Genomic DNA, 26,667 nt, shown 5'->3' on the forward strand with positions numbered 1-26,667 from the left:
GGGCAAACAGTCCAGTTAAAATCGAGTGAAAGAGATTCGAACATTGTATGTCAAGGCTAGAATAGCCGCCAAACGCACAAGAACTTAAGGGAAGCTAACAGGTATGCAGTGCCGCTAAAATAAAACAATGTGAAACAGATACAAACACTGTATATCAAGGCTGGAACAGTCACCAAAAGCATGGGAACTTAAGAGAAGCTAACCAGCACTCACGCTGTGAAGAATGCAGTAAAAGAGACATGCGTGAAGTATATCAAGCCTGGAAAAGCCGATAAAGCTACTAAAGACGGACAGAGATACATCCTAGGGGCAACAGAGTGAAAACACTGAATGCCCTGCAGCAAGGCCAGCAAAATGCATGAGTCCATGGAAACCTGCAATACCCAAGCAGGCGGATGCCTTACTTTATATATTGTGATGAAGACACAAGACACCTACCAAAGAGCCACAGGACTTTGGGGAGCTCCAGTGCCACGAAGGTGGGAGACAGAGAAGTGTCTTTTTTGAGTACTCCTGGAGGAATATGGACATTTGGAATAAAACCTGAGAAAAGTAAAATAAGAAACAGTGTTCTTTATCAAGGTGAGGGTGAAACCCCTACAGAGGATATTTATAACTTTATCAAGAGACTTGATACAAAGATTGTGACAATACTTTCATGACTGAGAGCAGGTCAATTACAAGTTGGGCCAGCAGAAGCACACACCAAGGCTATGGTGCAAGCCTTCCCTTTTGCTTTTAGCTAGGTGTTTTCTACAGTGGTAGGGCCAGTAGGTTGGTTAGGATTCGGACAGGAGACTGATTTTGGACTTCAAATGCACCCTTAGCTTTTGTTTTGCTAGGTAGGACACTTCCCTCACAGCTAGCTGGGTTTTATTGCTTATTCTTTAAACAAACATCTTTTACTATGACCCAACGTAGTCAGAGACTTTCTTCTGGGTGACCATATATGGTGTCAGATGGGATGTGGATGGATATAGGCCAGTTGATATAAACTGGGGACCCCTCCTCTTTACCAAGATAGTAGAGAAAGCCAAAGCTCCTACCCTGCCTCTCACCAATCCATTGGTTTTGATTTATATAGTGTTGTAAACATCTCCATACCCCAGAAGGAGAGATGTCCAAGACCTATATCAGAGTGATAACTAAATTCAGACCAGCAATATGCTCTTGATGTTGCAGCCAGGGTAGCACATCCCGGCTATACGGGGGAGCTGAAGGTGATCCTCCATAACTATAGACCTCTGACTATTTAGTTAAAGAGGCGGAGGATATAGCCAAGGGAATTCTCGAGAAAGCCCTCACTCCGGTACTTCGGGAAATGAAACCCTTACTCAGAGGGGGATCCATGGGTTTTGGAGAAGCCAACCTCGTTAGTGATGAACCTGAGGTGAGAGAGGTGGAAGAGACTGTCCCATTACTGGATCTTGCCTTCACACAAAGGAACGAACCTGACCTAATGGTCGTCTTTGGGAGGGTAACATCAGAGGACCAAGCTCGTAGCCAAGCCAGTCATATTTTCTTCCAGAAAAAGGGATTATTGTATCGAGGAGACGTGGGAAAGGATGGGCTTCAGTGGACACAACTGGTGGTTCCCTGCAGTCATCGAAGGGTAGTGTTGGAGCTGGCTCACTCCCATCTCACAGCTGTCCATCAGGGGATAGGGAGGAAACAAAGCCAAGTGATACCCCGATTTTACTGGCCTGGAGTGTTTGCAGATGTAAAGAACTATGTTGCCACATGTGAACTCTGCCAGAAAACCGCAGCCAATTCAGTTCCCTTGCCCCATTACAACCAGTTCCCATTATTGAAGTACCCTTTTCCATACTAGCAATGGATATCGTGGGCCCACCAGAAACATCAAAGTTAGGCAATACATACAACTTAGTGATCGTTGACTACACTACCTCGAGGCATTTCCTCTCCAGAATAATACTAGTCAACAGATCATAAAATAACTCCTTCCTTTTCTGTCAAGAGTAGGGTTCCCCAAGGAAATCCTCACAAATCAGGGTACTACTTTTATGCCAAAGAACCAAGTAAAAGAGATGCTACAGATCAAAACCCTCAGGACCTCCATCTATCATCCCTAAATGGATGGCCTTGTGGAGAGGTTTAACCAAACCCTTTAAAAGAATCTTCCACAAGTTGGTAGAGATGGATGGTAGAAATTGGGACAGTTTGATTCCATGGGCTCTCTTTGCAATTAGGTAAAAAACCCTCAGGTGTATCTGGGGTATTCCCCTTTTGAGTTACTATATAGGCGAGAACCTCGAGATGTACTAAAAATGTTGAAAGATATCTGGTAGGAGAGAGAACAAGCTACCATACCCATTTCACAAACAGCCCAGAAATTATAATCCCATATGGCTGCTGTACGGGAAATAGGCAAACATCACCTAGGTATGGCACACATACATAGGAAATCCCTACATGATGGACAAGCAGTAGCTAGGTCTTTTTCCATTGGGGAATCTGTCCTAGTTCTCTTTCCCACCTAGGAGAACAAGATGATATGAAAATGGCATGGTCACTACATAATTCTTGAAAAAAAGGTCCATTGGACTATGTAGTGAACCAACCACACACAGACAGAAAACCCAAACCTATCATATAAACCTGTTGAAAGAGTGGAAGGTGGAGGACATTACGGTAACCATGGCCACCCTACTTACAGACTACGGCCTCGACCAACAGCTTATCCCTAATCATCTACCACTCTTCCAACAGGATGACTTTCACAACCTTTTAGAGCAATTTCCAGATGTCTATTCTGAGCAACCAGGTATAGTGCAACATTTCTTCCACTATATCTGCAACCCAGCCAGGCAAACAGTAAATCTAAAACCTTACGGGATCCCAGAGGCAAGGAGGAATATAATCAAGACCAAACTCCAGGAGATGGTCAAGGCCAATAACATTGAGCGCCCAGAGAGTTTGTGGTTGTCCGCCATTGTGTTGGTAGCCAAACAAACACGTCATGGACATTTTGCATAGATTTAAAGAAATTAAACTTCATCTCCACTTTTGATAAAAAGCCTATCCCCAGAATTGACGAGCTCATCGAGAAGCTAGGATCGTCAAAATGCATATCTACTCTGGACCTAACCAAAGGTTATTGGCAGGTGCTCCTAAACCCCACCAATGGGGAAATAACAACTTTTCCACCCCACAAGGAATCCTTAAATTTAAGGTACTACCTTTTGGGTTACACAGTGCTCCTGCCACATTACAGCGATTGATGGATGAAATCCTAAAACTGTATACAGATCCTATTTAGATGACATCATTATACATAGTAAGACCTGGGCCGAACACATGCACCATCTTTATGGGATCGCAGGAGGCCTCCGGAGAGCCGGATTAACAGCCAACCTAAAAAAATGCCACCTGGCCCCATTACAGAAATTAGACACCTACCAAAGAGAGTTATTATTTAAATAAACATCTTTTACTATGCCCAATATAGTCTGAGCCCTTCTTCTGGTTCACCACAGTCCCCTGAAATGTTTAAAAATCCTTTTCCTACAGTGAAGGAAAGAGTAAGCGCTTCCCTTCACTACAGGAGAAAAAGGTCTGCATTGGGACATAGAAAGGTGATGAAAAGGGAGCATCAATGATGCTCACGTTCTCACCACCTTTGCAATGGAATATAGAAAAAGGTTAGTAATGACCCTTTCCAGAATTATGAAAATTGTGCACTAGCAGTATGAATCACTACTGTACATAATAGATTCAAGAAGATTTAAGGGCAATTTCAATGGCACAAGACTTCCTCGAACAAATTTCAAAACAATTGGAATGTCCCAGGGGTCTCTTTTGGGCACGTTTGGGCATGTTGAATAAGTATATTATGTAGACATATGTATATTAGGAATTACATTCTTCAATGTATTATTCTTTTTTAAAACTACCTTCTATGTTTCTTGAGCAACAGTTTCTCCATGTAATTCAAGCTGTTTTGCGTAAATTCTATTTCAAATGGTTGGCACACAGATGTCACCTGAGTTTGCACTTCAGACTCACCAACCGAATCTACAAAAATACAAAAAAGAAAACTTCAATGGAGAACTAGTTCAGCTTCATAAATTATCCAATCAACATTATTTAAAAACAATTCTTACATTTTTGGAAACATTTGCTTGGATTGAAATTGTATATGTGTTGATTTTTCACTTAGATTCACTACAATTTAAAACTTTTTTTAATTAAAACATTTAATGTTGGTATTCCTATGTCAATATCTTGAACATCCAAAAGGGAACACAATATCAAGCCTGTATGCCTCAAATAATCTTCGCACTTTGAACTCCAGATTTGCATCTGTGCACTGTAATGGGGCATAATGTTTACTCAAAACTATGGGCACCAAACTAAACAGACTGTCTCACTAGTACGAGGTAAACAAATGAACTTTCAGCAATAGCTCAGAACCTCATTGCTGTGATCCGACTATCCAGAAAGAATCATTTGTCAGACTAATTTTCACTGAAGCCATTCCATTCAGTAGAAGCCCCAATGCACAACAAGGTAGAGTATGTGACAATTGATGAGGTGGCATCAAGACAAACTATACACATAGTAAATGTAGAAGCATGCTCAATTAAATGTATTATTTTTTTTTAAGTCTTAGTTTCTAAAGGTCCTTACAAAGAAACGTTCAACGGATGCATCAAGCGAAAGAAGGGCTGTGTGTGCTAGATGGAAGAAAGTAATGATGGCATATAGGAGCTGGGCAGAAAATGCCATCCTGCTATACTGTAATGTTAGTTCAGTGAATTGGTCCCCTTCACCCTACAACTTTCTAATTTTCACCCTGAAACTTCACTCATCTCCACGGTCCAAATAACACTGGATAAAGGGTATCGGGGTACTGTTTTCCAATTGGATGACACACCTAAACTGAAAAGTCTCTAGTTTTGCTCTTTTGATGCTTGAATGTACGCTGTTCTGGCAACAATATCCTAAATGTAACCCAGAGTTGTGTTTTGACACTAACACAGCAGACAGCATCACATTTCAGGTGGCACTGTTGCATGATCAGGCAAATGAAGGTGTGAGCTCAGAGAGAAATCAGAGGCAATATCACAATTTTAGTATTAGCCTTTGATAATTGATATTGATGATAACCATATAAATATGGTAGAAGTACGGCAATACTGACCACATTGGTCCTTGGATCATATATACCCTGGTTTTGATTTTCCACATTAATGATCAATGCACTGCTTAAAAGATAGATCTTTACTTATTGAAAAGAATTACAGGCCTTAAGTAAATGTTGCCTTTAGGATGTGCCATGTTCCAGGTTAAAGGAATAACTGTAGAGCGTGCAAGTTGGCAGATTTTCAATGGATGGTTCCGTGTACTTCACATTCTTAAACCTTCTCTCACCTATTTCCCCCTCTACCGGATTATTCTCCTTCCAGGGTGGTTGAAGAATACCTGAAGGAGTCCAGGGGAGCCATATTTATCCAAACAATTAATCGGCCAGGTACCCCAATTGCCCACTCTTCTTTCTGGACAGCATGATTCAGCAATCCAAGTGGCATCCAACACCACCAAATGAGGTAACAGTCAACCTAAGGATGGCTGCCTCAAGACTGAGACACACCCCATGTTGCATATGAAGTCCTCAAGGCTTCTCCGATATCTGTTGCTGTTCCATACTCCACCAACTCAGAGACAGCCTGACTCTCGTACACAGCTCCTTGTTATTCACTGCTATGCTCTCCTCTAACTGCTATGGCTGAATTTTCTGCATGGTTGACCAAACCTGCTGTTCCCATACCCCTCCACATAGCCTGCTAATATTCCCACAATGACTGACTAAACCAATCGTCTACCAAGAGACTTCTGCTTCAAACTCAATTCCAGGACATGGAGATTTTGGATACAGGTAGCTGTGGTCATCCACTTCTCTACTGCCCGCACATCTCGATTTTGATACTAGAACTGTATTTAGGCAGCCATAGGTTTGCTCCTTGGCTGCTTCAGGGCCTTCATTTCGTTGCCCTTCCCATATCTACTTACCAACTCCTAGGCCATATTAGATTGGTTTATGCGTATCACTTATAGAGGTAAACCATATTTTTATTTAACCAGCCCTTCTACTTGGACATTCTACTCCTCCCATCAAATTGTCCCGGCTTAATAGAATATCTGGCAGAAATGTTCCACTACCAGCCTCTCATCCAGATATCCTTTCAGACAACTAACTGGTTTGGTCTCCAAACAGAGTCCCACAAACGCCACAGAGCCATTAGTGTTCCTACTTTGGAAATTAATCCTGATGACCACGTTTTTACACTAGCATTTAATAGCATTTAATAGGTTGTGCAAACTCTTGATCAGTGTTAGAGTAGATCTCAGTTTCTGTGTGAAATTCTCTCCACCTGCGAGTCCCCCAGCATATTTTGGTAGGCCACTGGATTTTTTTTACTAGTTCTCTTAAGTGAGTGGGAACCTTTTTTCACACTCACTCATTCTTTTACTCTGCTTTCAGGAACCCTTTTAACCTCTTTTTGGTATTTCTTTTTGGAGTCATGCTTTCCTTCAACGTTTCTGGCATCTGCACTTTACTAAAGCAGCACACAGCACTTTCTGTGCAGTGTTGCTGGGATATCCTAGATCCTCCACTTTACTGTTTCTTTATTTTCCCATGGTTAACACACAACTACCAGGGGAGGGGGATACTTTTTATCCTACCTGTATTTTCTTTTGCAATATCAGCACACTCCACCCTATGTGGAGTGCTTAGGGGATCAAATAAATCCATTTTCTCCACTCTCCAGTTACTGTGACAAGCCCTCTGTTCAGGCCGGTGGCAGTGTACCTTTCTACATGACATTTTTTGGACTTTTGTTGCAGGTTGTCTTCGCAGCTGGGGTAGGGGGACACAAGGGACACCATTTACCCAAAATGGTGGCTGTACTTTTTTAAGCCCTGAACAAGATGACTTGTCCTTTCTGATGTCTTCTTCTAACTTTGAGTGGGGAGGATTCTGAGATCCCTTTGTCTTTGCTGGGCTTCCCAAGGAAAGCCTGCAAATCTTCTTCGAGTGAGTGGCAGGATAGGAAATGGGGGAGGTGACCGAAACTCCCCCGTCCTTTGTCCTGCAGTATGCCTGACTGAAACCAGCTCAGACTGGGAGGATGGCTGTCCCCATTGGACAACCCACCACCAAGTTTGAATGGTGCATGGGCCATGATTGGTGGACTCAGCCTGTGTTCCTGGATAAATTCTGAGGTTGTGGAGCTGAAACTCAGAGTCGACCACTGGAACAGAAGATTCAGAAGAACGAAGGACGCTGCCATCAACTTCCAGCAACAACCAGAGCCTGAGTAACTGCTGTTGTCCCAAACTCAACTTCTTAGCGACAGGGAAGATCCGAACACGATGACTTACTTACTTGGACTAGGGGGGCTAACCAGCCCCAAGACGAACTGCAATTTGCACCATCCCTGAAAGAGCTGCTGCCCTCCATGCAATTTGCCAATATCTGGGGACCTGTGCTGCATCGCTGTGCATCGTTCCATGAAGCATGGTTTTGCTTGCAAATTTGCGGGCATCCTACTAAACCTGCAGCGACCCAAGCCAGCTCCCCAAAGACCCCTCACCAGAGACCAGGACAGAGAAAAGGAGAACAGTCTACCGCTGTGACAACCGTCCTTCACTCAAGCCTGAAAAGGGCGCCAACAAGCAAGAACCACGAAGATCCTTTGCTGGACATCTGCACGAGGGCTGTTGCCAGGTCCGCCAAAGTCCCTATCTTCTGTAGCCACGACCGAGAAACCTGTGACTGGATCTACTCTTGCCTCACCGCTGGAACTGTCTTGCAGCAACTGCTCCGTCACTTGAAGGTACTGTCCTGATCCTGGTAAAATTGATCTGCAGACTGCTTGCTTGATCCTGTGATCCCGGGGCTGCAGCTAGCCTGTATTTCACATCGCCCTCCAGGTCTCCATAGATTTACATTGTGGAGGACAACCTACTGTACTCTAATCTTGTCTTAGGACATCTGTCCTTGTGGCATCCCTACAAGGAAACATATTGATTTCCTTGACTTGTGAAACCTAACTTTTACTAACCTGTAAAACCAAGAAGAGATCCTGTTGGAATCTGCCACTCTTTTTTCCAACCTTTTCTGACCAACCCTGAGGCCACTGGTGGACCAGTGTCCCCTCTGAACATTGTGAGAATAGGGTTGGACTCTTTAAGACAGGCTGGAACAAAGTTACTAAAATAATATAACAGTTTGGAAAAGTTTGCATACATTATTTAGATGGTTTTTCTATGTTACTTGTTACTGAAAAAGCTATTCTAAGGTGACTACAACTGGGGTTTACTACCCAAAGAATATTCAAAGTGTTCTTCTATTGTTGTACTGTGTTATAGTACTTACTTGCCTTGAAGGTTACAATAGTGTGCGTTAGTGTATATATTAAATAACTATTTTTTGTTATATGCCTCTCAGTGTATTAGTGTTGTCTTGGACTAAGTGTATGCTTCGAGTTCTTTGCACCTCACTACAGCCCTCCTCCCTCCTTAGACTAAGCCTGGCTGCTCGCCATTCTACCAAATCCCTGCGTGGCTCATTCTGAACCTAAGTACTGTAACCCTGGTCACCCAAGGTGGGCTTTCCTAAGTGTTGTCTCAGACAGTACATTTGTAAACCCCCCTAACAATCAGTCACCACAAACCTTACTTTCAATGTTGCTTCATATTTCCTGCTGTTACCAAGCCTCTATTGTACATCAGGGACTGGCCCCGTTTTTAGGCATTTCTTCTGCATACTAAAAGCCTTACAATCACACATGAGGTGCATCAATAACCAGACCTTAAATATATTTCAAACAAAACAAATTCTCACGTAAGGTTTGACATCAACCCAAACAGACCCACACAGACCTCTCCAATAACACCTTGTTATTTGTTGTCATTAAGGAAACCGGTCTGGCCTTGCCCTAGAAAACTCCTATCATTCTCTATCAAAACCACAAGGGCAAAATAGTCGGCAAAGTCACCATCATTACCTTATCTACTTTTCACCAACACTGCACACCAAACTACAGCTACCATCAAGGTGAGAGATGATGCCCTTAAAATCCTTGATGATGGCCATCCCTACCTACTGGTTCTCATTGACCTCTCTCAGCAGCATTCGACACAGAAGACCACCAGACACGCAGTGAAAATCTACATCACTGCATGGGGATCAGCAAGATAATCTCCAGCTAGAACCAATTAAAGAACCTGAGGGAGGATCAGGACCAAGCCTGGGAGATGCCCACTCTAGTAGCAGAACCCCCACGGAGGACATATTGCCTGGCTTTGGACATAGCCCGCATTTGTTATGATCTGGAAATGCAGGCATGCAGTGGAAGACATGTTCTTGACCGGCCAGCTGAAGACACATATTTTGTGTCTTCAGCTGGCCGGTCCTCCACACGCATAGACTACATCCTGATCCTGGCTAAGGATTAGGGCCTGCTTGCCCATTTTGAGGTCCTAAATAGGCACGATAGTGATCATAAACCACTGGTAGCCACCCTTCACTATAGGGGGGGGGGGGAGGGGAGGACCCGAGCCCGACCAACAATAACATCAGACCCAGGGAACTGAAATAACAGGAAATGCCTGCAAAACACTCAAATGGGCTAAGATAATGGAATGAAACATAAAGACAGAGATATATGAGGCCTGTATCCCCCATACTGAAAACATCTGACGAGTTGGAAGTTCCGATCAGACAATTGCGTCCAAGTTTGAGGATATGGTAGAAAGCATTTTGCCTTACAGCACCCATTACCATCAACTTGGGAGAAAGCATTTATTAAAGCGGGAGACATGGTATGATGATGCTGTGCCTAATGATCTTTCCCAACCAACTCCCCAGGGATACTCTGTTCAGGTGGCCCATGGGCCCATGACGGGCCATCGCTTTTACATTCTGACCTTGGGGGCGAACATGCGAGGGAGAACCACCTGAGTGGAGGGTCCTTGGGGATGGCAAAGAGGGTAACTGAGGGCGAGACATGGTATCCCCCCTTTCTGATAGTGACCTAACTCCCCTCCCATAGCCTTTATGGCTATTGTCAGTCCTAATCCCTTAACCCCTATAATTTATCTTGACATACTGAGAAGAAGAGGAAGTCGAGAGGAGTGCAGATTTTCCATGAGAAACACCACTATGGTACTGAGACGAGGAAGATGCAGATCAAGGCACACCAACTTTGCCAATGGAAATGTCACACTCGTGAGGCAAGGCCGGGTCAGGCAATTGATTTCAACTATGCCCACCTGCAGCTTGTTAACTACTCAGATATAAAAGGAACACACATGTTTGGCAAAGAGAACGATCAGGGTGAGGAGAGCGATTTGGAAGGCGAGCACGAAAGGCAGCAGAGCCAGAGCTTCCCAAACTAAGGCCACATAGAGCGAGACGTCGGAATGCGGTAAGACTGCTGAGTATAGCAGGAGAAAGCGCAGTGAGAAAGTTGTCTACAGAGACCCGAAGGAGTTGCCAGACAGGAGCTGTGGGGCATATTAATCCTGTACTCAGTGTGGCCAGAGAGGTGTTCATTCCCCTAGGCAAAGCACAAGGCCCAGGCGAGGCTGAGGGGCAGGTGGAGAGAGACCTTGACATCAGGCGGCAAAGCTGCTGAAGGAAGGAGAGGTGAAAACCATGACCAGTGAGTTTCTGAAGTGAAAGAAACCTGGCACTTGTTCTGAAAAGACTGTATAGTTTGTAGCGGTTTGATCGCGAGTGAAAGAGCACTGTTTCGCGAAAGCCGTCAGGATACCCCTGAGATGTGAACAAGGAGAAAGAACGTATGGAAGGACATTAAGCAGCAGAGTGGTCAAGTATAATGGTATACGCATTCAAAAGTCTCTGTGAAGGAAAAGAAGCATCGCTGCAGCAAGAGAGCTGTGCACCAGCAAAGTGTAAGCAAAATAGAAATCCTTTTGAAGAAGCATCGCTGCGGCAGGGGAGCAGGGCGCGGGCGAAGTGTGAGCATACTAGAAATCCTTTTGAAAGCTCCACGACAATAGGGGAGCTACATGAACTTGAAGTAAGAGCAACGCTGCAAAAATGACGAGGTATTGTGAGTGAACTTTGTGTTTTACAAATTTGTGTTGAACCATTGAAAAAACAGGGGCCTAGGCTTGAAGAAGGGAACCCCCTGAGAGGCCTAAAAGAAACTGTGAATCCTTTTTAACCAAGAGGGGTCTAAGCTTGGGGAAGGGCACCCTGAGAGGCCTAAAGAACCCGTGAAAGGGATTGTGCACTTTGATGAGCATTGGAGTGGCCCCCCCAGGCAGGAGACTGATCCAGGAGGGCCAAAGGGACCCCACCTTAAAGACCAAATGAGAGACTTAAGCAAAGCTAGGCACCTGGTTGTGCGATCTGTAATGGGTGGACCGTGCACTCTGCCAACTGCGCCACGACCGTGAGGGGGGGCTTAAGTATAAAAAGGAATCATTTGAGATACTGAAGTTGAAAGTCAGAAGGACTTGGTTTTGCATGGGGAAGGGAGTCCAACAAGCAACAAATAAAGAGTGACATTTTCTGATGAACCTTTACTTTTGTTTTTGGAAAAAAACTTTGACCATTGGTAAGGATAACCAGGAGGGTCTAAGTTCGAGACAAGGGGGGCCTGAGAGACCCTGTAAAGAAGCGAATCCAGATAAGGAAAGGTACTGTGAGTTTTGCCAAGTGAATACTGAGAACTTGTGGAACTTTCTTACCCTTAGTGTCTTGAACTTGGAGAAGGGAGCCATGTAAGAGCTCCATATTCACATCGACTTTGCTTCGAACACTATTAAGTTGGCCCAATCCCACACACCCTATTACTTTATAGAAATAAGGGCACACACAGGTTTTGACACAGACAGTAGTTTACTTTTGACTGACAGACTTAGGGCCTCATTACGACTATGGAGGCAGCCTTGGCGCTGCCTCCAAATCGTTCCGGGTCCGGTCTGGTGGAGAGGGGACTTACTGGGACATTCTGCCCTAGGCGGACCCGATAATTCCCCATTCCAAATGCCATTCCCCATTCCCACTTGAGCCCCCATAGGGCTCAATGGGAAGGGGGAAGGCGCTAATAACGGGCCCGCTAATTGCGGCCCCGTTATTAGCTCCAAGGTCTCTTAACGGGTCCCGTAAAGAACGTGTGGTCAGACCACACGTCCTTTACGGTTCCTGCTAAGGGACCTTGGAATTGGGCGTTAAGGGATTACCGGCACCAGTCTCCTTACCGGCGCCCGGTATCCCTTACCGCCCCCCTCGGAATGAGGCTCTTAGACTTCCCTTAGTTTTCTTTTCATTAGGGAACATTCCCACATTAGAGTAAGGGCAAGATAGGTATTTTTCCATCCTCAACATCAACAATAAAGGTTTTCCAAGTCCATATATTTGTCTGTGTCATCTCTTGATACCATGCCTGTCTCTCAGTGCCGAGAGGCAAAACAAAAGATCATGGACTGTTTGGCAAGCGTCTCAACCATAGACGAGGTGAATCTAAGAAACTGTAGGGATTTTTATAAAAGCCTGACAAAGGCCAAGAAAGTTTCCCATGTTAGATATAAATGGGAGACACTATTGAGAGAGGGGATAACACACTGTTTTGGACGTTAGTTGCAAGACGGACTACAGAGGGGGAGGATCTACTCCAGTTTACCATCAGCCAGGAACAATGGCATACTCATTTCTCAGAATTATATGGTAGAGGCCGACCTGAGAATTATGTGGGAAATTACCAGGAGGAGAACCATTATACCCATGTTGCCCTATTTTCCTTAGTAATGAATGACATGTTAGAAGCAAGCTTACACCATAAAGGGGGTAAAGCAGCAGGTCCTGACAAGATCCCCATAGACTTGTATAAAGATGAGCCGAGTGTATGGGCACCAACCCTGATGAACATTTGTATTGCAGTGATCAATACAGGGCTGGTCCCCAGATCCTGGTGGAAGGCAGTCATCATCCCGATCTATAAAAAGGGCGGGAGGGGTGACCCTGCAAATTATTGGCCCATTTCTCAGCTCGAAAGCACAGGGAAAACATTTGCAAGGGCAATATTAGGCCACCTTCCGGACTGGGTCGATAGTCATGGTACAATACATTCACTGCAAGGCAGATTTCAGAAGCATAAAAGTACTATTGATCAGTGTTTCCAACTATTAGTCCTAACCCAAAAGTATGTACCATTGAAGTGAATGAAAATATGCAGTCTTTGGGGATCTCCAGATGGCCTTTGACGGCGTTCCACAAGACCGATTATGGAGTTCTTAGTACAAGGCAAATTCCCCAGCATTTGATTGCAATCAAGAAAATGCTTTATCACGAAAATGAGGCAGTAGTATGTTTTGGGTTTTGGGTTAGGTGGGGAGGTTACAGACTTCTTCTGAGTCCTTCGTGGTGTCAGGCAGGGGTGCGTCCTTGCCCCATGGATGTTCTGCTTGTTCGTCGATGAGGTTATTAGAGAATTGGTGGTCAAAGGTTAAGACGCACCAAGGATTGGCAATGACCAGGTGCCAGCGTTATTCTTTGCCGACAATGCTGTCCTTTTGGCAACTTTGTAAATGGCCATTCAGAGCATAATGGCATAATTTGTAAGCAAATGTGATGAAATGGGACTTATACTGAACCAGAACAAAACAAAGACAATGTTTTTAAAACAAAGAAAAGCAAACCGATGCATACAGAAAGTGACTGTAAATGGTCATAGGCTTGAGCAGGTTGGATCCTTCGATTATCTAGGTTTGCGATTCCAAGAAAACTGCTCATGGTCAGCACAACTAATGAAGGCGTACGTTAATTTAGAAAAATACAGTGGTGCGGCCAAAGGTTTAGCTGGGATCAAGGGCGTGACCGTTAGAGCACGCATGCTCTTTTTGTCCAGCCGGAGCTGCCGCAGCAGCTGACTCGTTGCTCCACCCACCTACCAACATTACAATTCACTGCTTTCCCAGCGTGGCTGTTCGAGCAAAGAGCAACCAGAGGTGTATACCTCCAACAACATTGTTTCTGCCATCATTACCTCACCATCGAAAAGCTACACGTGGCACATCTGCAGGAGAATCCTTTGCTTGTCCGAGACACGCTGGTTTTCCTATAAATACGAGTAACGTTTGAACAAGAACGGGATTAGTAGTTTGGAACGAATGAACTGGTGGGGTAAGGGGGGAGTCTAGGACAAAGTGTGCTCCTTGATCTATCGGGCATTCTCCCCTGCCATCTCAAGCTACTTTTTCCTTTCTCCCTGATCTTGTCTGATGATACATGGATGCTGTAGGACACTCTGGCTATTGCTCCACGGGCTGAGTGTGACCTGGTTGTTTGGTTAATACTGCGGTTATACCGTGGTCATCCTGTGAGCCAAAACTGAACTTATATGCAATATCCAGATTTTTGTACGGATTTCTTTTAAATGCGGGCCATGTCTTGAAGTTCTAAGTATTAACATTGTAATTATTTTATAACACTTTGACAATTTAAAGTTGGCCTCATTATAAACATCTGCAACAAGATTGGTAACCCCCCAAAAATGACAGAAAACAGCAAAGTTTTCCACAACCGTTGTGGCGGGGGAGCAGTATTGCCAGCCCTTGAGCTTTATAAGAAACAGGGTATCACCTCTGCTCTTTATTGGGCCGACGTTTGGGTCATGTTAAAGACACAAAACACATGGTAGCAGAAAATGTGTTCCTGAGGCTACCCCAGGGCTCACCTAATGCCATTGTTCACCTGGAAGTAGACCTGTGCCTAATAGCAGTTCAGGTCCCGACCAGACCAGTTTTGTACTGGTTTAGGTTATGGACAAAAAAGGCCTTGAAGGCTATATGGATGCACTGAACCATCTATTAGCACATAGGAGGTGTAAGGGTGGAACCCTTCCGCGGGTCACCCATGTGTAGGAAACATTCGGGAGGCTAGAATTGCCGGGAATGTGGGCTGAACCCAGTGTACTGGCTAGAGCATCAAGAACAGGCCTTAAAGAAGCTCTCCTACAGCAATCCAGGAGAGACATGGGGTATACGTGCCAGGGGTTACGCTTGGGGCCATAATACCACAAAGCCAAGGGGGATTTTGGTTCTGAGGATTATTTGGATGCCATCACCTGAGCCTTTGCGGGATCCCTTGCAGGATTTACGAGCAGATGGAGGGCAGGAAACGCGAAAGTATGTCCACTGTGCAAAATGGGTGAAGAAACTGTCACACATTTATTGTTTTTTTGTGACCAACTACAATCACTGAGGGCACAATATTTTAAACCCATTCTTAGGGCAAGAGGCCTTGCCAGCATTGTTGATGAGATGGAATGCTTTAAATATACATCCAAAATACTGGTGGTAAACCTGGTTGCTAAGTATATACACCGTGCCTGGCTGCATAGAGACAGCTTGGTCAAGGCTAGTGGCACACCGATAGCGTGCATTATGTCACCTGTGTATTGAATAGAAAAACTGCACTTGGCATTGCACTTTTCAGCTTAATTTGCACAGAGTAGTTGTTCCTCGGAATTGTTTCGAGATGGAGGACTGGCAATCTATAGAGTAAGTCAGGGCTACCATGTAGGTCGTGAAATATAGGCATATAATTGTACTTGAAATAGCACCTTGTTCCTTTATTTACAGCTTTTGCTGATTGCATTTATTTTCTGACTTTATTTTATTGAGATCCCTAGGTTACTCCCTGCTATTGATGTATTTTGACCATGATGAATTAAGATGAATTGTAATAGCATAATTGTAAATTGTTCAGATGTGAATGATGGTTTTATGGCTCGTGCTGAATAAAACTTTGTTGAACTGAAAAGATAGTCCTCAGCTTGTTCAAATCCGACCTTGCCACCAGTTTGTACAAATGGATCCCTCTAGATCACCAACTCTACCTATCACCAGTGGAATCTTGCAGGGATCCTCTCCTCTCTCGACATTGACAGAAACCTCCACTGCAGACAGCTCATAGCAAAGAAGATGCAAATGGTGTGGTGCCAACTTTCTCTTTTGTGGAAAATCAAGCTCTTCATCACAGAAAATGACTTCAGATCTGTCCAAGCTTTGGTCCTCCCCCACCTGGACGGTGGCAATCATCATTTTAGAAGGCCTTCCGGCGAGAACTCGGACATCCCTCAGATGTGTCTTGCAAGCTGCAGCACGAATCAAATGACTTGCAAATTCGGCCTATTCAACCGACCTTCATCAAACAGCACTGGCTCTCGATGCAAGTATGCATCATCTTCTAATCCTGCTGCATCATCTACAAAGCTGTTACCCTTAATTCCCCAAGCTATCTACTGAGAAACTTGCCATCTTCGCAGGCTTACGATCTACCAGCTGCACATACAGGCTTCAACTCTGCCAGTGCAGGAAGGAAAGAATCAGAAGACAGGTCTTCTCTGTCTATGACCCACGACTCTAACATCAGCTCATAAATACCTGACTTGCACCCTCGGTTTTATATTTCAGGAAGAAGTTGAAGACCCTCCTCTTGAAGGAATGGCTCCTTCCTAACACATAGGTCTACATACCCTTCACTACCCATCCTACGTGAGACAGGGTGATCTGCTTCCCACTGTTTGCTTCCATGGTTGCTTGTAGGTCCCTTGCTGACAAATTGTCCACACTCTCCCCTTCCCTGCTGTTCGCTCCATGCTCCCTTTGATCTCTGCTTCTCTCATCGTGTCCTTCCTCCTATGATTTGTAAAGCTCTCGGTTGTTTCTGGAACTAGGTCTGCAGTAAATAAATATCCTACTACTACTAATAATATTAACAATACAACTATTCGATTTATTAAAACATATCGCATTCAAAGGTTTCCTAAGCTACAGAAATAAATCTGGTCATCAATATAATCCAGAGACTCCCTAAATACTGCAATACTTTGCAGATTCCTCTGGGTCCAATTCTAGGACACCTCCCTTAACATGAATTAGTGAATACCTTGCATAGTGTCATTTTGTCATGGCCATGTCGCTGTACACACTTCAAAGGCTATTCCTTGTAACTACAACTAGTAGTCACCCTTAAAGAAGCCAACTTCTATATTGCCTTTGTACCCTTGAACGTGACATTGTGTGCCTCAAAGGCTGAACAACTGTAGGAAAAGCTGTATTTCACCAAAGCGCTCAACCGCCTAATCCCATCCAGAGGTAAACTCTTGAAGCCCCCAACTCATGTACAGAACAGTTGGTTTTCAAAAGACCACTTTGACATCAGTCAAGAATTTCAGAGATTAAAGTAATGCTGGAGGTGGCAAGCCTGCTGTGTCCATGCAAACAACAACAACACAACTGTTTGTATTATGGCAATATTTTCAATTCCAAAGATGTTGATCATTAAATTCTCCTGTCCCAAGTCTTCTGCAATCAAGTCCAGTAAGGCCTCTGCTCCAAGGTCTATAACCTCAAAATGAAGATAACTAAATGACCCACACTGGATTTTCCCCATGAATGGCTCCTCCTACAAGCTGTTCCTACAGTTGTGGACCTGTTCTTGCCGATGACATACTAAATGCCATCAAAACATAAGGGCACTCTGGCGCCCCCTCATAATGCTGCTCAGCTTCCACCTAAATCGTTTTCGCTGAACCATCAACCAGCAACTTGACAAAAATGATTCACAAATAATTTCAAAAGGCTTCCTTCCCGCTCTATAATGTAGCATGGCACAGTGACTCTGCTTCTTATGTTGCTCCAAAGTGACCTAATTTCGTTCTAATCTTCCCCTTACAACAAGTTCATTAAAAAACTGCCAGTCAAACAACTTCAGATATTATTCGAAAGAGCAATTCTAAACAACTTCTTTTTTTTTTTAACTTCTGTTTATTAGGTTTACAATACATCAGTTCCACATAGGCTTAAACAAACAATACAGCACTCAATTCAAATGAAAACACGAACAAACCAATTAAACCAAATCTTGCAATGAAATCAACTATGTAAAACTCAGCTAAATGAATCCCACCAAATGTCTAACCCTACACACACAAAACACCACGAAGACAAAACACAACATCACAAGGAGAAGAGAAGTAAATGAGAAAAACAAATTAAAAATCCTTATACCAATCTCCACTTGCCACCAAAATGTTCCCTAAATGAGCAAATCAATCATAGAAAGCAGCAAACGAACCCCACAGCAACAAATACTCGTCCTCCTTGCCTCTATTCTGCAACAAACCCTTATCATACATAGACAACACCCTCAGGTCTATCAACCAATCCTCAACGTTTGGTTTCCTCCTAGTTTTCCAGATCCTGAGGATTAATCTAATCGCAACCATCACAGCTCTATCAATCCAAAAATGATGTTTCCTAATTTGAGCACCCCTTTCAACTTGCGAGAGCAAGATTGTATTCGCCGCAGATCTAGGTAAAGGTATTACAAAAATGAAATCAATCACCTCACACCAAAATGACAGTACTCTAGGGCATTCCCACAAAAGATGTAAAAGAGTACCTCTATTCGTACCACAACTCCAAAACAAATCATCCAAACTCAACCGCAACTTAAAACATTCTCACAGGTGTCCAATACAACCTACCCACAATGTTCTGCCGAATTAAATGCAAGGTTAAATCTTTCCCTAGATTCACACCCACTCTCAAAATATCTTTCCATTCAACATCGGAAATGACGTATTTTTGATAAAATATGGAAGGCCTTTTTGGATAAGGGTTAGTTAGTCGTTGGAGCTTCCTGTGTCGAGTTTACCTGTATTCAGATAAGTAGACATGCATGTTTCAATTTACTCATTATAATGTTCATGTCTTTTGCTTCTTGGTTTGTTGCTATGCCAAAGTTTTCTAGAAGGTTGTTTTCAGGTCAATGTTATGAATTGCTATTGCTTTTTGACTTTTGCATCACACCTTTTCTGCCCCCTTTTATTTATTTATTATTATTATGATTTTTGTAAATATATATATATATATTATTTTTTTTTATGAATTTTATTATGTTTTTTTTCTCAATATATTTTTCATTATTATTGTATGGATAATTATCTATTGTATCTCTTTGTTACACTGATTTCTTCTGTTAATATTTAATAAATTGGTTTAGAACATCAGAAATGACCCTGCTAATATCATTCGACCAAGCAATCCTCAACCCATCCCATGCCAACAGGTGTTTTGTATTCATGGGCATGAAATTCATGTAGGTTCGTGCACCATACTCTTGACCATCCAATAATTTACTAATCTACGGTCTCTTCCCAAGCGAGCCACCCTCCATAGCAATTTTATGTTCAACCATCGGAGCCAATCTCAAATACCTAGCCATTTCTCTTTGACCCAGATTAAATCTATCCACCAACTCCACAAAACTCAACATCCGAGTGCCATCCAAAACATCTCCCAGTTTCAAAATACCCCTTAAGACCCAACTCTTCCAATGAAGACATTTATTATCAATCTTTATTGCTTCATTATGCCAAATGGAGGCATCTGCACTGAAACCATAAGTCTGTCCATTCTCATCAAACCAAGTGCCAAAAACCTGTCTGGTAACCCCAATTGGCTTCAAAACCAATTTCTTATTAGACAAATTTTCCATACAATAAAGAGTATCCAATTGAAACGGCGCACAGATCCCTCTCTCCATTTGTAACCAAAATGGCTCCTTAACAGTCTCTACTCTAAAGTAATAGGAGCCCTTTTTGAGTAATAAGGACCGATAATACTTTACTAGATCCGGGTAGCCAAAAACTCCTTCATCTACTTTCTGCATCAAAATGAACTTCGGAACACGAGGCCTTTTCCAAACTCCCCACAAAAAAGTTTGAAAGAGATTCTCAATCTTCAGAAATAGTTTTTTATAAATCAACAATGGAATGGATTGAATAATATACAATATTTTGGGCAACAGAACCATCTTAATGGCATTTATTTTAGCCTATAGAGACAAGTTCAATCTTTCCCAATTCCTAACTATTAAGGCCATCTTAGTCAACACCTTATCCAAATTGCATTGCACTATTTTATTCAAATCCCCAACAACACAAATCCCCAAATAAGTGACCCCCCCCCCAGGCGACCAGCCACAATTCCAAATGTCCCTAATACCATTATCGCAAGTTCTGGACAGCGGAAATATCTCAGTTTTTTCCCAATTAACTTTATGGCCAGACAATTTACCAACCTCCTCAAACATCTCCCTTACCACAACACCACATTCACTTGGATTGGACAACAAAATCAACATATCATCAGCATAAGACAAAAGCTTAACCTCGACCTTCCCAACACTAATTCCCTTTATCAGTTCACATTGCCTAATATACACCGCAAGTGGTTCCAATGCTAAATTAAACAAAAAGAGCGACAATGGGCAGCCTTGGCGCGTACCTCTTGATAATTGAAATAACCTTGAGATAACTCCATTAACCAACAACCTAGCCCTAACACCATTATGAATACATCCTATCATCTTCATAAATATAGGTCCAAAACCCATCTGCAACAAAGTAAATTCCATGAATCTCCAATTGACTCTGTCAAATGCTTTTTCAGCATCGAAAAAACCAATGATCTTGTCAAATTCCTTCCCATAATGTACTCCTATCACATCCAACACAGTCAGTATATTATCATACCCAAAACGCCCTGGTATAAAACCTACCTGAGATTCGTCACCCAAATCACCCATACATGACTTCAATCTATTGGCCCATATTTTCGTAAAAATGTTCAAGTCTACATTCAACAACTTCTGATCAGGATTTAGGCCCTCACATGGAACTGAGTCAGCATATCTTCACCTTGATGATTGGTTTGGTAACTCAGGTTGTTCTTGTGCCAGGCTCGAATTGTTCATTTTTGGTAAATCACAAAAAGTGAAATGTGGCCCTCTCCTCTAGCTAAGACTCACCCTTGGCTGTGGAATTTTTCAAAGCTCAATCACTGGCCCTTGTGAGATTGGCATCATGGAAGGAGACACAGACAACAGATGCAAAGTATAAAAAAAGCTTTTATTGATGAAAATGCCAGGATGGAGTAAGGCCTAACTTGCCGTAGGATAAGGTGGCATTTCCCTACCTAAAGCAACTAAGGAATGTCTCTGTATGTTCAACTGAAAAATATGTATGTTTGCAAAACCTATTCTTGCCCTCATAACTAATACAAAACAATGTGTAGGGATGTCAACCATCAACTAAAAAGTGTTCAGACATTCAGAGATATTTTAAGCTTAAGCTTATTCTTCAACTTCTTTTCCCCAAATGTGAATAAGTATATTACAATGTTCAGTTTACCTTCTCTCGGACTTGAAGTAGTAAAGTTACATAATTGTGTAAAAGTCAGGATGCTCTTCCCCAATCTTCACTAAGCAATAAAGTTCCGCTTTTTTGTAAAGGTCAGAATACCCTTCCCCAAGTTCAATATTAGAGGTGACACAAAAGAAGTCTTTTGGAGCTTTGGTTTCGTATTTCAACAATTCTTTACAGCTTAGTGTTCCCTTCCCCAATTTTGATACACACCAAGGTTCGATTTCCTTCGTCTGCCAAAGTAAACTTAATTCTCATCATGTAGTGGTTATAAGGTTTTGGCGCTGTTTTAGATTACACGGTCCATCGATTACAGGTCCCGCAACCAGGAACTTTGGATTCACTCAACAGTTCTTCACTCCACAGATATTAGTTTGTTGGTCTTGATGAAGTTTCAGGCCACACGGTCCACCCATTACAGTCACGCAACCAGGAACCTCCAGGTTTCCCTTAAGTAGTTCAATATGAAGCCAAACAAGTAGTTTCTATAATGTAGTTCCACAACTTTAACATACAAGTGGTTTCTCAACCTTCGTTCGCACTTTGCTCTCCGAGTCGTTCATTCAACTTGGTTAACATAATTACATTCAGTTCATTGTTCATTATTCAACATGTTTGTTCTGCTCCTTTTCATTCAAGGTTTTGCCAAATGCAGATTTTTCTTATTTTATTCATTTCAATACTCAAAAAGTGCAGCCTTGTATGTTTTATTCAATTCAGTAAACAATAAATGTAATTTTGTTTTCTTCATTCAATTTGGCATTCCAGAAATACTGCTCTGTTTGATTTATTCAACTTGTTAATCAATAGATGCAAATTGGTTTCCTTCATTCAATGTTGTTGTTCAAGAAAGGTAACTTTGCGCAATTTTATTCAGTTTAGTATTCATTAAAGGTCACTTTGTCTGTTTCATTCAGATAAACATTCAATTAAGGTAACATTATGTTTTTCATTCAGTTTGGTGTTCAAAAGAAGGCAACTTTGCCTGTTGTAGGGATCTGCTGCTACTTTCACAGTCCTTTGGAGCGCCATGGTTGTTCCAGTGTCCCAGACACTTAACCGGGCTTAGCAGCTCTGTTCCTGTCCCTGGCTTCTCCCTGAGCAGGGGAAGTCTACGTCCCAGGTGCTTCACTCTGCACTCTCCGGCTCCCGTGCAAAGCTTTGCCTTCGCCTCTCAGCAGCACCTGCTTCCAGCCTCCTCTTCAGTGGGATCTCTGTTCTGTACAATCACGCCAGCATAATTCCTAGGGTTTTCTTTGGCTTCTCAGTGTCTCGACATCCGCACAGCTTATTATTCCGCTTTATGCTCTTTCCCTGCGCCTCTATTGTGGTTCAGCCTTCCACCGTCTATACAACTGTGGTCCATTAAAGGACTGCAGGTGTAAACCATTAACCATTACTGCCTGACCTTGTTTACATGGACATGCCTGACCTTCATGCATCTTCTTCGCCCCAGTACCATAGTGGTGAGAGGAAATGGTATGCATTACTCAGTTGGTTCTTCCTTGTCTCAGTACTATTAGGTACCCCAAGAGGAGAATAAGGGGGACCAACTTATAGTGACCTGAAAATGTCAAGGGAGGTTTAAACTGATTGTCATCAGGACAAGGGAGATACTGTGTTTGGATCCACGATACCTTATTCCTAGTCCGACTCCCTCTCTGCCTAACACTTCGAAGATGATAGTTTCTCTTACTTGTTTCAGAAATAAGGGAAAATGATGTACCACATTCCCTGACTACTTCTTGGATAGATGTTCCCTCTTGAAAGGAGAATGTGTAATACTGTGTCTTACCTAAGGGTATCGCACCGTCAATCCCCAAGGACCCTCTATTTAGGTGGTCCTCCCTTGCTTGTCCATCCCAGGGATAGGAACCAAAGCAATGGCCTTTCCCTGGATAACTGCGCAGAGGATCCAGGGGGAGTAGATGTGGGAAAACCCTTAGGTTTCTCACACCCTCCAATCAGTTTTCAAAGTAGACATGAGGCTACTAGTGGGAGATGCTTAGATTCAGTCACATCGGATTAGATATGTATGCTAAGGACACCCAGCTACAAATGAGTGAGAAAAAAGTGGCAACTTTTGTATTACTACAGTTGCCTCAAAACTATACAAGACTGGATGAACATTAGCAAACTTACTCACAATGGGGACTGTGTCGGACTAAGTCACCTGGCCCCATCCAAAAACCTGGAGGGGACTCTGCAGCCCAAAAAAGCCAGTCTAGTAGGGTTTAGTTCCCAGAGTCAGAAGGCAGTAAGGAGACAGCAGCCAAGCCTCCTTCATGTTTCCAAACTCCTCCTAAACCTGATGTCTTAGCTTCTGTCTGTAGTGAAGTAGTTGCACTCTGCTTTTGTATAAGGTGAGAGGAAGAAGGGCCATATTACAGGAAGATCGACATGGATAGGTAGACTCAAAAGCAGGAGAGTCCTATATTAGAAAGCCTCTTCCAGCAATTTTCAGATGATCAATTGGGACCTCCTCAGAGTCTCCCATAAAGAATCAGCAAGGAAAAATAAAGAGGATTTTAGCCAGCGAGGGCACTGCAGAGTCTGACGACCCAGGAGGGGAACAAAAAATAAAGTATACAAATAAATATATCAAATTTCAGAGAAAAAAAGAAAAGGGAATGAAGAAAAAATACCATGTAATAGATAAAATGTATAAGAGAAACCCTTAAAAGTGTATATACAGTTGAACTTTTATAGAGAAAAAGTATATATATATATACTTACATCAAAATACAGAGAAAAATGTAACATTAATAGAGAAAAAATTAAATCATAAACAATGAATATACGTTTGAGAACTTAAATGCATATCAGAAACAAACCAACACCAGGCAATAAAGACTTGCCTAAGCTAATGAAATTCATGGCCAGTGTCACAAGGTTCCTCCAGGAACCATAAGGGTTGCCAATAATTGGGTGTCATGGTTTTATTACTTGGTTGGGAAAATCAAATCAACACATGGTCTCTACAAATAAATGGCTGTCAGGATGGTCTTGTCCTTAACATCATTGTTGGATTAATTCCTCCTTAGTAACCCTCCTCTGCTCAATGTCTCTCCCGCAGGTTTCAATAACTAAGCCCCCTCTGCTTTAGAGTGAGCCAAACCCGTCACCTTCTTCTTGGTCTAATCTAGATGCAAACTTTCTGGGTATCTGTACTCCATGGCTCACTCAATATTATATTCTTATCAGCAAACTGATTATTCTTTGGTGGCTGGTTGAATTCTCTTCTGGTCTCTCCTTTGCCTCCTGTCTAAACCCAATGTAAACTCTCTGACCTCAAATGATGAGACTTTCCACGGTTTGGTCCTGCTTAGGGCCAGCCAAGCCTTCTCAGAGTCTGCCTGTTTTCAGTAGCATAGTACTTTCTCTGTCTCATTTCCCATGCTCCTCCAAACCTCCCTCAATACTCCTGGCACCTTCTCCTTGTGGTTCTTTATCTCTCTTTGGGTTACTGTCTTATTCTCCTCTTTATGTTACTAGCTCCATGTCACTTCAGACAGATCCCTTCTCCAGGGGGTCTCACTAGCTCATTCAGCACCCGCTGTTGCCTTCCATCCTCATGGCTTGATAATATCCCGTTACTGCCACCTTGCGTCTTCTGATGCCATCACTTCCTACTCCCACACCCCTTAGTTCTGAACACATCCTTTGTGCTCCTTCTCCAGTGGACATTATTAACTCCTTCTGACAACGTTCCCCTTTTGATGTCATCTCCTCTTCCACTACCTTAGTTCTTAACACATTCTCCATTTTTCCTTCTGCCTCCTATGTTATAACTTCCTCCTACCATCTCTCCCTTCCATGGCACCACCTCACACTTCAGCTTAAGCTCCAATGCCTCCTTCTTTGTTTGCCCCACTTCACAGCTACCACCTTCATCAACTGCTTAACTTCCACCACTTCTCTATGTTCTTTATCCCCCTCTGGTATTACCCTCTCCTTCTTGACCCTCTTTGTTCTCAACAATTCTTTTTGCTCTCAACCTCTACTACTTCTCCATTCTCCTCCATCTCACCAGCATCCACTTCTCCGACTGCTCTCCAGTCTCCACTTTATCCAAACACAAGCCTCCAACTCCTACAACTCACAATGGTTGGCAGGCGCTGGGGCCTTTTCTTTTTGAAGTGGGCTTCACCATTCCATTGTGCTGGTCTCCAGATGAGGGCGTGCACCTGTGGCTGGTTATTCTGAGAGGATTGTGACTGGCTAGCTTCACCGTGTTCATCTGAGCGTTCATTTGATTCAAGGGCCTAAGATAAGTCTACAAATTGCCCCTCGGTTTGTTGAATCTCACACTTTCTGTTTCCTGACTGTCCTAGGTGTTGCTAAGGTTGTTCAGAGTTCTGCAGTATTCCCAGCAGGAAGTGTGCTGGTAGCAAACACAGTGGGTAAATTTCATACCTATTTTATGAGACGTGTGGAATTGGGTAGATCTTATTCTTGATGGAAGAGACTCTGGCTACGGAGCATTGTTGCTGCAAGTTTCCTTCCTAAGCTGAGCCTCCAGCATTTGGAAAGTCGCACACATTCAAATCTGTATACATGGTACCACAGTGATCACCACTAGTCCCTTACGCTGTTCTTTGGGGTATTGAGGGAATTTGTAAACAGAGCTTCCAGCATTTTGAATGTCGCATTCAATTCTGTATACATGGTCCGGCAGTGTTCACTGCTAGTCCCGTGAGCACTGGGTACATTGTTCTTTGGGGTATTGAGGGAATTTGTAACACTGTTAAACACTCACAGTCTTCTAAAACTGTATGGAAAACCTTTTCTCTAAATCAAACTCTTACCCTTTCTGTGTCACGAATATGGGTCTCCTCACCAAGAGCTTTTGGCCTTTCATTCAGGATGGAGTGTTGAAGAATTGCTCTTTAGGGGCTCCAAATGGATTTGGTATGACACAAGGTGGTCCGGCCTAGTCTAGCTTACTAAACCATGTGCTTGGTCTAGCGTCCAAGGACTGGTATGAGGTGCCGCACTGTTACTGTCCTCTGTATTGTGTCAAGGACCAAGTTGGAGTGACTCGGGGAACATCTGTATACCAACAACCAGTGGGGTGGGGCAAGTCGGGGACTGAGAGGCATGGGTGCAACCTCCGACCAGTGAATGTTGGGCTTGGGGTGGTAATGGTGGGGCTCCATGAGTCACCACAACCTGTTTATACAGCTTTTATTTTTAAAGTAAAGGTATTGTAAACTATATACACACATACAATGGAATTCTGTGAAACAGCAGCATTAATTCTGGGGGAAAATAAGGAATGATTGTTTGTACATGCAAGACACTGGCATTAATATATTGTCTTCTACATTCTGGCCCATCCAAGAAAGCAATATAGTAACATGTTCTTCAACAGAAGCAAACGTTGTCT

At 43.0% G+C, this 26,667-nt stretch overlaps 1 protein-coding gene across 1 annotated transcript in view; it reads right to left on the minus strand.

Moving 5' to 3' along the window:
- Positions 1-26,667, minus strand: part of ZBBX (zinc finger B-box domain containing) — a 1,294,113-nt gene that overhangs the window by 573,680 nt on the left and 693,766 nt on the right. The window contains exon 11 of the mRNA XM_069618490.1: positions 3,915-4,035. Within this exon, the coding sequence (XP_069474591.1) occupies positions 3,915-4,035 (121 nt within the window). The remainder of the gene's footprint in view (positions 1-3,914; positions 4,036-26,667) is intronic.

The sequence above is a fragment of the Ambystoma mexicanum genome, chromosome 10 (genome assembly GCF_040938575.1).
Source record: "Ambystoma mexicanum isolate Mex_15411 chromosome 10, UKY_AmexF1_1, whole genome shotgun sequence".
NCBI lineage: Eukaryota > Metazoa > Chordata > Amphibia > Caudata > Ambystomatidae > Ambystoma > Ambystoma mexicanum.